Source organism: Ambystoma mexicanum, chromosome 4q (genome assembly GCF_040938575.1).
Source record: "Ambystoma mexicanum isolate Mex_15411 chromosome 4q, UKY_AmexF1_1, whole genome shotgun sequence".
Taxonomy (NCBI): Eukaryota; Metazoa; Chordata; class Amphibia; order Caudata; family Ambystomatidae; genus Ambystoma; species Ambystoma mexicanum.
In genome coordinates, this window is record NC_090928.1 from 233,655,392 (window position 1) to 233,669,116 (window position 13,725).

Here is a 13,725-nt window from a genome sequence, read left to right on the forward strand (position 1 = left end):
TGAACATCAAAACTGGTTTACTCACTGTAAGGGGGGAGAACCAGAACTGGTTTACACACTCCAAAGGGAGAGAACCAAGACTGGTTTACTCACACCAAAGTGAGAGAACAAAAACTAGTTTACTCACTCCAAAGCGAGAGAATTAAAAACTGTTTTATTTACTCCAAAGTGAGAAAATCAAAGCTGGTCTACTCACTCCAAAGTGAGAGAACAACCAAAACGACTTTACTTACTCCAGCATGAGAGAATCAAAACTGGTTTACCCACACCATGTTGAGTTAATGGGTTGTGAATCCCAGAACAAACCGTAGAGCCAAACCAAACACCTCCAAGTTGAGCCCAATGAAGTCTTTAATACTAGAATCCAACACTTACTTACATCGAGTCTGTCACAACGGAATGTGACAAACTTTCACAATTCACAAATTTCATGGCACTTGGGTGGGAAGGTCGCAACGTTTCTAAACTGGGGCCCCCCACATGCCATTAGCCGGGTGTCCCCCAAGTACTAGCTATTACGCATCCTATTACTGTTAAATTAGATATAAAATACAGTAAAAGAAAAGATAGATTCACACTAGGCTTTGGCTTACCTGGATAGGGCACTCGTCCCTTCGTTACTAGCTCGGTCAACAAAATGCCAAAAGACCAGACATCTGATTTTATAGTGAACCTTCCATACAGGGCTGCTTCTGGGGCCGTCCATTTTATGGGGAACTTTGCACCTAGGGAATAAAGCAAAACAGCTTTTAGTGCATTGCCGAGGTTGCACAAATAGAAGAAAGCAAAACAATGTGGGTTCTCTGGCATTAGTTCTTTTATCAGTCTCACTTGTATACAGTTTTCATCACACTTATATGCTTACAAGTTAACTAGAATTAGTTTGCATTGCATTGTGCCCTACTGTATTGCAAACCGCAATGCAACTGGCCCTGGCGGGCTTCCGTGGTTCCTGGACAGTTGTGGCTGATGGTGAGGAAAGTGCATCGCACCAGCACTATAACGTTGAGCCTGAGCTAATGGTGAAAGGTAGTCGATATCAAAGTGCCACATTCTTTAGCCACATGCGGATAATGGTCACACATGTTGATCTCCAAAGCTGCGATTTAACAGAAAGGGAAATGGGGTCTTGAAGGATGGCAGTTTTGCCCTGCTGCTTGTCCAGAACTGGCGAGCCGCTGACCAGCCTGTATCTGAGATTTATTTATTTATTAGTATTTATAGAGCACACAACAGCCCAGAGGCATCGTGGCGCTGTTACATTGAGGCTTGCTGGTTACATAGGGATGCAAACTAGGTTACAGAGGCATACATACTTGGTTACAGGACGTTACAAGGCATACATATTTGGTTACGTGAGAGATAACAGTTTAGAAGGACATGAGGAGATAGGAATTTGCAGGATACCAGAGAGGGACGGAGACATAGCAGGCATAAGGTTACTTGAAGAGTGTAGTTTTCAAGGTTTTGCGGAAGGCTGAGAGAGACGTTTCAGCTCTTAGAGAGTATGGTAGTGCATTCCAGAGTTTAGGAGCTATGTAGGGGAATCCGATGCCTCCGGCGTTAGACCTTTTGATGGGAGGGATGCAGAGTTGGGTGTCATGATGGGTTCTTATTGGGCGTGTGGAGGTGACTCTAGTGATGGTTTCTGATAGGTAGAGTGGAGCGGAGAGACTAAGGCATTTGTGTGTGAGGGTAAGGATCTTGAAGTCGACTCTTTCTTTGATGGGGAGCCAGTTGGCGGCTCGTCTTGCCTGCGTGACGTGGTCTCTTTTGGGGATGTTAAGGGCTGCTCGAAGTGCATTGTTTTGTACTATTTGTAGCCCGTTGATGTTTTTTGCTGAGGTGCCTGTAAGGAGAGCGTTATAGTAATCCAGTTTTGCTCCGATCGTGGCTTAGGCAATGGAAAGGCAATTTTGGCTGGTTAGAAAGGGTTTTATGGCATTAATGAGTTTGGTGGTGTAGGCAGCAGCAGAGGAGATGGCGCTGACCTGGCGAGTCATCGAGAGAGTGGAGTCTATGTATACTCCTAAGGTTTTTACAGAGGAGGAGACGGGTATGATGGTGTTATCAATGTTGAAGTTTTCATATTTTTTGTTGAGTTTGGGAAGAATTTCCTTGGGGCCTAAGAGGATTAGCTCTGTTTTATCCCCATTAGGGCATAGACCATTAGTTGCCATCCAGGTTTGGATGGTAGTGTAGATTTGAAGGAGGGCTACCTTATCTTGGTCATAATCGCCAGTAATGGGGAGGAGTACCTGAGTATCGTCGGCATAGTTCGTGTAGGATATGCTGAGCGAGTCCAGTTTGTCGAATAGGGCTTCATGAATAGGTTGTATAGGCTAGGGGCAGTGCAAGATCCTTGGGGTACTCCACAGTGGATGGTGGTGGGGTCTGCATTGGCCTGATCGGAGTATACTTTCATGGCTCTGCCCTCTAAGAAGGAGGTTATCCAGGAGGTGGCATGATTAGAGTAGTGGGCTGCGTTGGAGAGATGGGAAGTGAAAATGTTGTGATCAACCAGGTTGAATGCAGCGGAAAGGTCTAAGAGTAGTAGGAGGGCTAGTTTGTCTCTGTCCATTATCTCCGTGATTTGGTTTTTTAGGTCAAGGAGGGTGGTTTCTGTGCCATGACCTTTGCGGAAGCCTGATTGTCTGTTGCCTAGGATGGCATTAGACTCGAGGTAATGTTGGATCTGTGTATGGGCAGCTTTATCAAGAATTTTAAGAAGGAAGGGGACAGTTGTTATGGGCCGGTAGTTGTTGGGGCATGTTGGATCTAGAGATGTTTTCTTTTATGAGTGGACAGACCCATGCTTCCTTTAAACTTAGTGGCACGGTTCCTGTGGCGAAGGATGCATTGATAAACGCTGTGATGATGGGGGATAGGACGTCGGCGCACTCTTTGATGATGGATGGCGGGCAAATGTCCCCTTTGCATGTGGGTGGTTTGATGTGTTGGATTAGGTTAGCGGCTTCAGATTCAGTGACTGAAGGAGAAAAGAGGTTTGGAAGTGTGGAGTGGGGTGGGATTGGGCATCCGCATACTGTCACTTTTGGGAAAAGTTCCTCGTTGTGATTGGATTTTACGTTGCAGAAGTTTGATTTTATTAAGGAGGGCAGCCTGGATACTGGAGCACCAAGCTTTGTTTTTGATGATTTCGTCTGGGCTAGTGGCAGGTGCGATGAGGTCTTTGAATATGGCGAACATTTCCTTGGATTTGGAGTTTGCTGTGGAAATGCGCCACTTGAAGGCTTCAGATTTAGCTTTAAAGATGTTTTTTTTGTATGTTGAGGAAATACTTTTGAATTCTCGAAGGGTGAGATCATTGGGAGTGGATTGCCAGTTGGCTAGGGCCGGGCGTTTGAAGGAACGTAGGGTAGATAATTCTTCTGTGTACCAGGAGTTGGTGTGCATAGATTTTTTTTAATTTTTTTGTCTTCGGTAGGGGCTATGGCATCGATGGCTTTGGTGAGGGTGTCACGTAAGGCCCGTCCTTTCTCAGCTGCATAGTAGAAATTTGCTAGGCCTTGTGAGTCCCTGCGCTGTTGAAGTACAGAACTGTCAGTGCTGGAAGAACAGACGGCGGCTGTCTTCTGAAAACTCACGTATAGATTTGCTGTTCCTCTCATCATGCCTGTCGCCATCATGAATCGAGATCAGATAGAAATGCGAGTATAAACTGAAAACCATCAGTGTTATCACTGATTTAAAATAATGCAAGGAAAACCCTTGTCTACCTGTAAATAGACCCTCCAGGATATAGCGGCATGGAATCTGAAATATTGCCTGATCAAAATGGACATGTTGCCGGAAAAAAATGCTGTTTTTTGCTTTCTTTTTGCACCAAATTCTTTCTAGTATTGGGGAGCGGCAGGGTGTAAGATGGACAACTACGGCGCAAGAGAAAGAGCTAGGGTGCGTGAGAGAGGACCTAGGAGCAAGCAATAAGAGGTGTGTGCAATGGTGCAAGGGTGGCGGTGTAAAGGAGTGCAGGGCTTAAAGTGGGCTGGGGCTAGCCCGGCTGGAACCCCAGCAGTCCCCGGAAAAAAGTCTTTCTGACATGGGGCACTGCCAGGGTTCCCCAACGTCCCCCTAGTAGCTCCGGCCATCAGCAGCTAGAAGACAAGGTATTTTTCTATTGCTTGAAGCCTCTTGCACCCTATTCGCAAAAGCTTCAGGCTTTAGAAAAAAAGGCCTTGGCTTGTACCACCTTTCCTTTTCTCCCATAATTGTGGTGATGACCCCCACCAGGCATCCCTTTAACTGAACAGATGCATGGATCGTCACCCCTGCACCCTCGGTGAGGGGGATGATCGCTGCAAAGAGATGCCTGGCAGGGGTCGTCACCACAATTTAGGAACAAAAGGAGAGATGGGAGTTGACCCATACCAAGTCTGCTTGCCACTCATTAAGCCATGCACCCTTTAGACCACGCTCCCCCTCTATTTTGCATTCCACATAAAGCGCTGCAGGAAAGGGCGCCAGGGTACGTGTGAGAGAAGGGTACGTGCCAGAGTGTATGCAGGGGAACAAGGGTCCCCAAGAGAGATAGGTTGTGGGTGTGAGTGTGGTGCGAGAGGGTGACAAGGGTCCTACAGGTGGAGGGGTTGGCCGCAAGAGGTCTAGGGAATGGCTGTAGGAGTGAGAGGGAGAGTCTTGATTGCGAGAGGGAGGGTCAAAGAGAGATAGACAGAGAGGGCCAGAGAGCAGAGGTGTTGGTAGGGGGTGGGGGCTGAGGGGGCTATAGCCTTGGGTGTTTTGGTTGTAGCCCCGGATAGAAGCCCAGGAGCTACAACCAAAAGGCTAGCTAGCTCCAGGTCCGACAGTCTCAACATTAGTGTAGCCCTGGAACTATTCCAGACCTAGCAACACCCCTGCCAGAGAGAGAGAAAAAGAACATGAGCGAGAGAAGGTCAGAGAGAGGGCGTTAGAGGGATAGGAGCTACAGAGAGGGTCTCCGAGAGGAAGGCTCATTCCCTCCGAATATCTAGAATCTTGGGGGTGGTTATTACTTGCCAGTCTGTGCACTGGAGGAAATGGTGATGTTCAACAACGAGGCCCCCTCCCCTTGCACCACTTTCTTAATCTCTGGTGGTGTGTGCTTTCTTTTTTCACACTGATACTTTGAAACCCAAGGCAATGCTTCTTCTTCCCTGCAGCCTCGTGCCAACACTTCCTATCACGCACGCACACACACACACACCAATATCTTGAAGCAGAGAGTGGTAGGGCCTACATCCTCTGCACTCCCAATGCCCTTCAAGCCCAGTCCGCCAGGAGTCTCCACCTTGCTGCAGGGCCTCGCCATAAAGCTTAGCCCCATTGTGCACAGCCTTTCAATTCCACGCCCCAGCCTCTGTTCACCCACAAAATGCTACAACCCCGACTCAATGCAGAGTGCTTGCCTGCGCCATCTTTGCAGGGAAACAGATCCGCTTGTCCACCAGTTTACTTTCTACATGGCTAAGCCAAACGTGCTCTTTTATTTTATTAAAAGAAAGGACCTACATCATCATTATTCAAGCACTGCCATGCATCGATGTTCATCAACCAGCAGGGATTTAAGCAAATTGACAGGCATTTTGTGGCATGGCGGCGGCAGTCAGGTGATTTCATGGTTATTTTGCAAATAAATTGTGATTAGCTGGATGTTCGTGTAAAGTACGGGTCCTTTCAGTAACCCGCCCTTATATGCCACAGCGCCACTTAGTGGCATCCCTGGAAGTTCACCTCCAGTTCAGAGCCACAATGCAATGCACTGGGGTATGCAAATTTAAAAGAATGCATGATTCCACACCATTAATAATGCACTCATTACTATGAGGAAGCGATTGCGCTATGGCTCATCTCATGAGGCAGAGCCTTTGTCATCTGCACTCTGGATGATATAAACAATATGGACCAACCCAGTCTGCTATTCCATTCATCATCGCCACCAGAAGCGAAATAAAGACCGGGACTAGCTCAACACTACAGATAAGCGCTGTACCCAGGGGTGGACTGGCCCCTAGGGAACTCTGGAGATTTCCCGGTAGGCCTCTGCACCATGGGCCTCTTTTCTGTGGTAACCACTTTTATTTCCAAATCTTTCCATAGGAAAATGGTTGGGCCTGTAAAAACTGTGTAATATGGGCCCACTTTGAAAATGATTTCCAGGGTCTCTTTTGGTTCTCAGTCCACCCCTGGCTGTACCAACCATCTGTGCTCCCTCAGAGGAGGCAAACACTTCCAACAACAAAAAAAACAGGGAGTAAAAATACTGCCCGCATAAAATAACAAAGTAGGCTGCACGCCTGCCCCTGATTCCACGCACACATATCCCCTGGCGATGCCAGCAAGGCTGTGCCAGTGGGTGGAGTTTTAATATTCTTGCTATCAGAACTGAAGGGGGACTTTAAGGTATAATGTATATCAAAAGGGTATTTCTTTTAGTGTACACATATTTTTGGATTGTTTACAAAATACTGGCATTGGGAATAGGGATTACTGTTCTACTCCCTAAAAAAATGGGACTCTCAACTTCTCAAAATGCAGAGTAAAATACTCCTACTTCAAAATGTTACCTGTAGCTCTTGACTGGACACTAGCAATACCTACCCCCCAGGGGAGGCATTGGGGAGGAACAAGGCAGATCTTCACTGCAGCAGAAGTTCTCTTGCCTGAAGCACTTGTCCCAACCCCCCTGGGATAGCCTGGCAGCCTCCAAGGTCTGGCATGCCCAAGTGGCGCTTCGGGAGCCTTGTGGTAGGTGGTGGGATTGCGTGATCAATTTCCATACATGGTCTGTGCAAAACCACTTCACACCCAGGGCGGCCCTAGGATTTGCGGGGCCAAGTGCGTCTAATTAAGTGCAGGGCCCCTTAATTTGCATTTGATAACATCACAGGAAGTGATATCACAAAATAATGATTACTACGTATGTAGGCAGCAGCAAAAACATGGTAAAAAATGTTTAAACAAAAAAAAAAGAAAATCCAAAGGGAGAATTTCCATTTACTACAGTAGCAAAGTATAAAAGGTGCCCACCTTTTAAGCCCTACAATTTATAATGAAATATTCCAGAGAAAACAAAATCCAAACATGAGACGTGCGCTTTAAAGGCGCTTTTAAGTATTCTTGTGGGTAGGCATCTGCATTGGAAACATGACAACCTGGTGTGAAATCCTAGTAGCAGAACACTTGAGCAAGAAAACTTTTTTTAATGCTGGCCTCAAACACACAAAACGGGGGTTGTGTCTACCCGTTCAAAAAAGGGGGTGGACGCTGTCCACCCACACGTGTCGACTTGTGCCCTGAAAAATCATTACAGGGCTAGAACTAGAAATACAATCCCCTCCGCTCTCCAGGTTGACAACCTCTCTTGTCACATCCTTGGTAAATATTCCCGGTTCACTTGCATGCTTCATACATAACGTGAGGAAAATATTACATTCTACTTAAATGCTTTTTGGCTTGGTAAATGTGGTGAACCAGCCGTGCCTCGGGCTGCCCCATACACTCACACGCACACAAGGAGACAAGTGGACACAACTCTGTAGCTGTTGGGGTCCCGGCGGCAACTGCTGCACGGACCATCTTTATTACATCCGCGCATGCGCGGCCCGGAACGAGTCTCGCGCATGCACGCCTTCAATCAAAGACGTAACATCCCTCCTTTTCTTTAAACAGAAAAACCAACATTAACATTACAACTGTAAACTGACCCAACGTGGGTCGCTGACCTGACTCAGGCGTCGGCTCAGTCTCCTGAGTCCAGGACGTAGTCCTTCAGATGGGCAGGTAGTTTGCGACCCTGTCGCACCGGGTACCAGCTGCTACTCCTCGGGGTTGGCAGCGGTGTTCTGTCATGTGGTGGCATGTCTATTGATGCATCGGGTTCAGGGGTTTCCGTTCTCTCCTCTGGTGGAGGAGCCTCTTCTGGTTCTTCCACTCGGATAAGGGCTTCTATCTTCTTGAAGAAGGACTTGTTACGTGTGACTGCCCCTCTCTCGCTGGCAGCGGTTATCATGGACCCCTTTACATGTGTGACGGTCCACGGATGTGGCTCATAAGGAAGCGACAGCTTCCCTTCAGGCCAGGCGGTTCCTTACATGTACCGAATCTCCTACCGCTACATCCTTCTCTTGCAGGCCTCTCCTCACGCTCTCTTTCTCGTTGCGGGCCGCTCTCTCCTGTCGGAACTTGTCATTGTCAATTACCACTGGCTCGCGGCCCTCCACTTCCGGAATAAGCCCTCTCGGGCAGCGTCCAAACAAGGCTTCGGCCAGGGCGACGCCTGTCGACTGGTGTGGTGTTGTTCAGTATTCCCCTCAGCCGTTTGCTGATATTCGAAAGACTTTGTTCAATGTTCTCATGAGTCTTTCAGCCTCCCCATATGCACGGGGCCAGAGCGGAGATACTTTTCTGTGCTGAATTCCCTTCTCCTTCATGTACTGCACAAACTGGCTCCCCGAGAACGGCGGGCCGTTGTCCTAGCACAGAACTTCTGGGAAGCCATGCATCGCAAACAGTTTGTCTAGGGCCAAGATGGTGTGGTCGCTTGCTGTTGAGTCCACCAGCTCCACCTCTGGGTACCTCAACCATTGGTCGACTACAGCCAAAAAGTACATGCCCCTCTCGGTTGATCCGAAGTCAGCGTGGACTGTGCCCCAGGGGTTCTCGCTTCTTTCCATGGAGTTGATGGGTGGCGCTCTTTCCACGGGCTCGCTGCTTGACATGGCAGGCACCTCTGCACGTGCAGTTCTACCAGGCTTTCAAGGTCCAGAAACCAGACTTATGGTCTCAGTCGCGCCTTTGTCTTTGCGACCCCCTGATGGCCGGTGTGGGCCAGTTCCAAGACCCAGGCTCTCAGCGCTTGTGGGACGACAATCTGTCGCCCTCGCAGTAGTAACCCATCCCCTGAAATTGAGAGTTCATCTCGCACTCTCCAGAGAGCTTGAAGGTCTCTCTGGGCCCTGTCGTCTCGCCTGGTGTTGTTCTGGAGTACTTCCTTCCACTCCCCACTCCGTATCGCGGCTTGAATGATCTTGAACACTTCGTCAGCCATTGATTCTTCGGCTACCGCTTCCCTCGACAGCGCTACCGGCATTGCATTCTTAAGGATGTCGTGAACAAACTCTTGACACTCTACCACTTCGCTGGGACCTTGCCTTCTCACATAGTTCGGGTGGCGGGACAAGTAGTCAGCTGGATTGTTTGCCCCAGGCCGGTACATCAACTTCACCCCATACTCGATGAGAGCAAGCATCCAGCGCTCGATCCGAGGTGGAGGCTTCGACGATACTCCTGCTAGGATTGGCAACAGTGGTTTGTGGTCCGTCACAACCATTACCAGTTTCCCAAGGATATAGAGGTGAAAGTGCCGGCACCCCCACAAGATCGCCAATGCTTCCCTCTCTATCTGCGAGTAGCGTCTTTCACTGTCTGTGAGGGCCTTACTCGCACAGGCAATAGGGCGCATGTCCCCCTGGCGTCAGCTTGCATGAGCATGGCTCCTATTCCCACCAGGCTGGCGTCAACAACTATCTCCGACTCCACAGTGGGGTCGAAATATGGCATTGTGTCCTGGTCAGAGAGCGCCCTCTTGATCTCCAAAAATGCTTCCTGTTCTTTCTTCTCCCAGACCCATGTGGCATAGTTCTTTGTCAGAGCCCGGAGTGGTTCCGATAGGGACGCCAGACCTCTTATGAATCGGCCACAGTAATTGACCATCCCCAGAAAACTGCGCACTTTCGTGGGAGACTGGGGTGCGGCGGCCTCGCGGATGTCCTTTATTTTCTCTGGGTCTGGTGATACCCCGCTTGCATCGAAAATGAATCCAAAGAACCCGATACGATCCTTAAAGAATTCACATTTCCCTCGATGCAGGGTGAGGCCTAGCTCTTTCAGCCTTTGCAAGGTGGACTCCAGCCGCTTCATGTGTTCGGCCTGGGATGCTGCAAATACTAAGATGTCGTCGCTCATATTGAGCACGCCCTTCAGGCCAGCCAGCGCACCTTTTATGGCATTTTGAAAGACTTCAGCGGCGGAGGATACGCCAAAGCTGAGACGTTTGAACTGGTAGAGGCCCTCGTGAGTGGTAAAGGTTGTTATATACCTCGAGCCCGGGTGAAGCTCTAGCTGGTGGTACCCTGACCTCAGGTCCAGCTTGGAGAAAACTTTGGCCCCTTGTAGTTCCCCCACAATGTCGTCCAGCGTGGGTATTATATGCCTTTCCCGTTTGATGGCAGCATTCGGGAGTCGCATATCTACGCAGATGCGGATGGCTCCAGGCTGTTTAGGTTCGGCGCCACAACAATGGGCGAGACCCAGGGAGTTGGCCCCTCCACTCTTTCAATGATGTCCATCTCGACGAGTGATTGAACCTCCTCCTCGGCTTGCGCCCAGAGGTGGAAGGGTATTCGTCGATGTTTTAGCGCTGTGGGCCGAATGGTGTCATCGATATGCAAATGCACTGGGGCTGCCTTCAGTTTGCCCACTCCCTCAAAAATGCTGGAGAACTTGTCGAGAAGCCTATCGACGTTCACTTGGTACACCTCAAGCGCGAAGTGCACAATGTCTAATGCCTCTGACGCAGCGCAGTTAAGCAGCGAGTGCGGGCTGACGTCGGTGACGAAGAATATGGCTTTGATGGTTTTGGTCCCACGGGTCACGGGCACCACAAACACACCCTGAATCGGCAGAGGTCTGTCACCCCCAAACGTGAATATTTTGGCTTTGGACTTGTCCAGCGGGGGTGGGCTCGGAATGGCTTTGTAGTGCTAAGTGGCCAGTACACACACCAAACCCCTGTGTCAATTAGTACTTGTGTAGGGGCACCTTGAATATCCACGACACATGTGGGCTGCCTCCTCTTCTTTGCTCCCGTGGCTATATTTGAGACGAAGAAGATTTCTTCCTCCTCTTCCTCTTCTTCTGCCATGTTCAGCCTTTGGGTGTCCTGCTCTAGCGAGGCGATGCTTCGTTGCCTCCTGAAGCCGCCTCCACTTGCCCTCGCTGGCCCCCTGTGCCTGGTCACCGGGACAGCTGCTCGACACATCCTGGCATAATGTCCTGGCGTGTTGCATCTCCCGCAGACTCTAGTTTTCGCCGGACAGTCTTCCGAGTGTGGCAAATCATACCCACAGTACTGGCACACAGCCAGGTTGCCATGTGTAGGTGTTGCCTCTTGGCGTTTCTGGCTCCAGCGATATTTTGATGAGGCTTGTCTCCCCACTGCAAACGCCTCCTCGCTTTTGCCTGGGCACACTGCAGCATCCATTTTCGCACCTCTACGCTCAGCAAGCTCATACACTCTGCCATTGTCCAAAATCTGTGTCAATGTCATACCTGGCTCTCGCAGGATCTGCCTTCGCAGTTTGCCGGGGCTACAGTCTTGGAGCAATTGATTACAAATCATGACTTCTTCGTTGTCCCACCTGTAGGTGCTTGCTAACTGCCTCAGACGTGCACAAAATTGGTCGAGAGATTAGTCATCATGCTGTTTCTCCCCGCACATGAGAAATCTGTCGAACTTAACATTAGATAACGGAATAAAATGATTGTGAAGCACCGTTTTGACAGCCGCATAAGTCACTATCTGCAGGTTCAGAGATTCGTAGATTCGCAGCACATCCGTACCTGCCGAATAGAGTAGTGTCGCCACTTTGGCATCATCATCGGTCTCCCCAGTCGCTGCAAAAAACATGTCTAATTTCTTTATCCACAGGAGCCATTTGGGGACCAGTTTTGATGGAGGACCAGAGGCATCAAACTCCTGCATTGGCTGTAATGAGACTAATTTAACGGGAGATAGATAGCTTAGGATAACACAACAGTTAAAAGCATTAAACATCAACTGCTATTTATGACACCTGGGTCATCGTATAGATAATGACCCAGTCCCCACTTCTTTCATAATGTGGTGCCTTGAAATGGCCCTCACTCAAAACTTCTTCGAATTCCAAGGAGTATACTACCAACAGATAGAAGGAACCGCAATGGGGGCCACTATGGCCCCCAGTGTGGCAAACCTTTATGTGGAATGCTTTGAGAAAATGCATATTTATACTGTCCATCCCTATATGGCCAATCTTATGTCCTGGGCACGTTACATTGATGACGTCATAGTGATATGGAAAGGCACTAGCCAAGAGGCAGAAGAGTTCCTCATATGGTTAAAACCAGAAGAATCGCCATCTGCAATTTACAATGACTATTAATCAAAATAGGATTAACTTCCTAGACGTCACTATTTTTCATGAGGCAGGCACCCTTCTGGTGCAACCTTATCATAAGAGTACCGAAAGAAATTCACTACTTCACTACCACATCCACCACGTAAAACACCTTAAAGACAATTTACCGTTTGGCCAGTTTCTTAGGCTTAAAAGGAACAGCAGTCAAAAAGAGGCCTATGAAAAAGAAGCAGATATCTTGACAGACAAACTTATAGAAAGGGCTTATCCTACAAAACTGGTACGCCGAGCAGCAAAAAGAGCCTATAATAATAATCGGCAATCATTATTAGAGGACAAAGCTAAAAAACCGAGAGACGACAGAATTGTAAGTGTAAACACTTTTTCTAATCTAAGCCTGACCATTACGAACATAGTCCGGAAGCACTGGAAGATATTTAAAAACTCAACAGCCCAGTTAATTTGTCCACTATTCGCCTACACAAAATCGACGACAATTGGTAATCACATTAGCAGCAGTAAGCTTAGAGTTAACCCAAAAAAAAGTGAAACTCTCACTCAAAGTTGGGGTTTAACCCCCATTACAGGACACCATCCATGCGGACACTGCAGTGTGTGTAAATATACCTTTAAATCCAACGAAGTAGAGATAGGTCTGAATAAAAAACGGCAACAGACAAAATTTTCGAACTGCAACACAGAATATGTGATCTATATGATCACATGCCCATGTAAAAGATACATAGGCAAAACGAATAGGAAAGTTCAAACCCGGATTATTGAACATCGAAGCTGTATTAACAAAAAAGTGCTTACAGCCCCTATGGTTACTCATTTTATAAATAATAACCATACTGGTGAAGATCTGAAACAAGCCTTAATCACAAAGGAACAAAGACTTATTTTTTTAACACAGAGTGACAAGGAAGGGCTAAACGACGCAGTGGAATGGGGTAAAATTTATTGACTCTATTGTATTACTTATATGGCCATTCACAGTAACCCGCATTCATCATTCTTTTTACTGATGGAGTAGATTGAGGATCATTTTTTAGCCCCTCGCTTCAAGGAGCTCTAGAATTAATATTCCCAACCTACGCATATCATTTTGAGCACAGATACCGTTTTCGCATTATGGGGCGTTTTAACATCTTAACGTCTTGACTATCCGAGTAAAAGCATGGAGGCTTGGTCTACAGTTAAAAGGCAACATGAGCATTTAGATAGCACCACTGGATTAGCTACATTTCTGTACTTGACACTCACGCGGAGCCGACACAAACAAAGGACCACAGTCCCTATTTAAATCCCCACTCAAGATGGCGGCTGCCTATCTTTGAAGGAAAGAGGCCGAACTCAACCGGCTTCAGTGAAGTCCCCCAAAAGACTCGCGCTACTGAGATCCCAACTTCAGGTAAAACCTTTCTTCTTATTTTATAGACCGGGGTGACCCCTGACCCCCTACAGAACAGAACCACAATAAGATTTGAGGATTCGTGACTAACGCGGATAATTTACTAAAAAATAGATTCTGTGCATATAAACA

General features: G+C 48.0%; 1 protein-coding gene across 7 annotated transcripts in view; it reads right to left on the bottom strand.

The window, feature by feature from the left end:
* The window catches only part of FYN (FYN proto-oncogene, Src family tyrosine kinase), a 776,649-nt gene that overhangs the window by 36,277 nt on the left and 726,647 nt on the right, over nt 1-13,725 (bottom strand). For all 7 annotated transcript variants that reach the window (XM_069607784.1, XM_069607781.1, XM_069607783.1 and 4 more), the window contains one exon: nt 594-725. In XM_069607784.1, the coding sequence (XP_069463885.1) occupies nt 594-725 (132 nt within the window). The remainder of the gene's footprint in view (nt 1-593; nt 726-13,725) is intronic.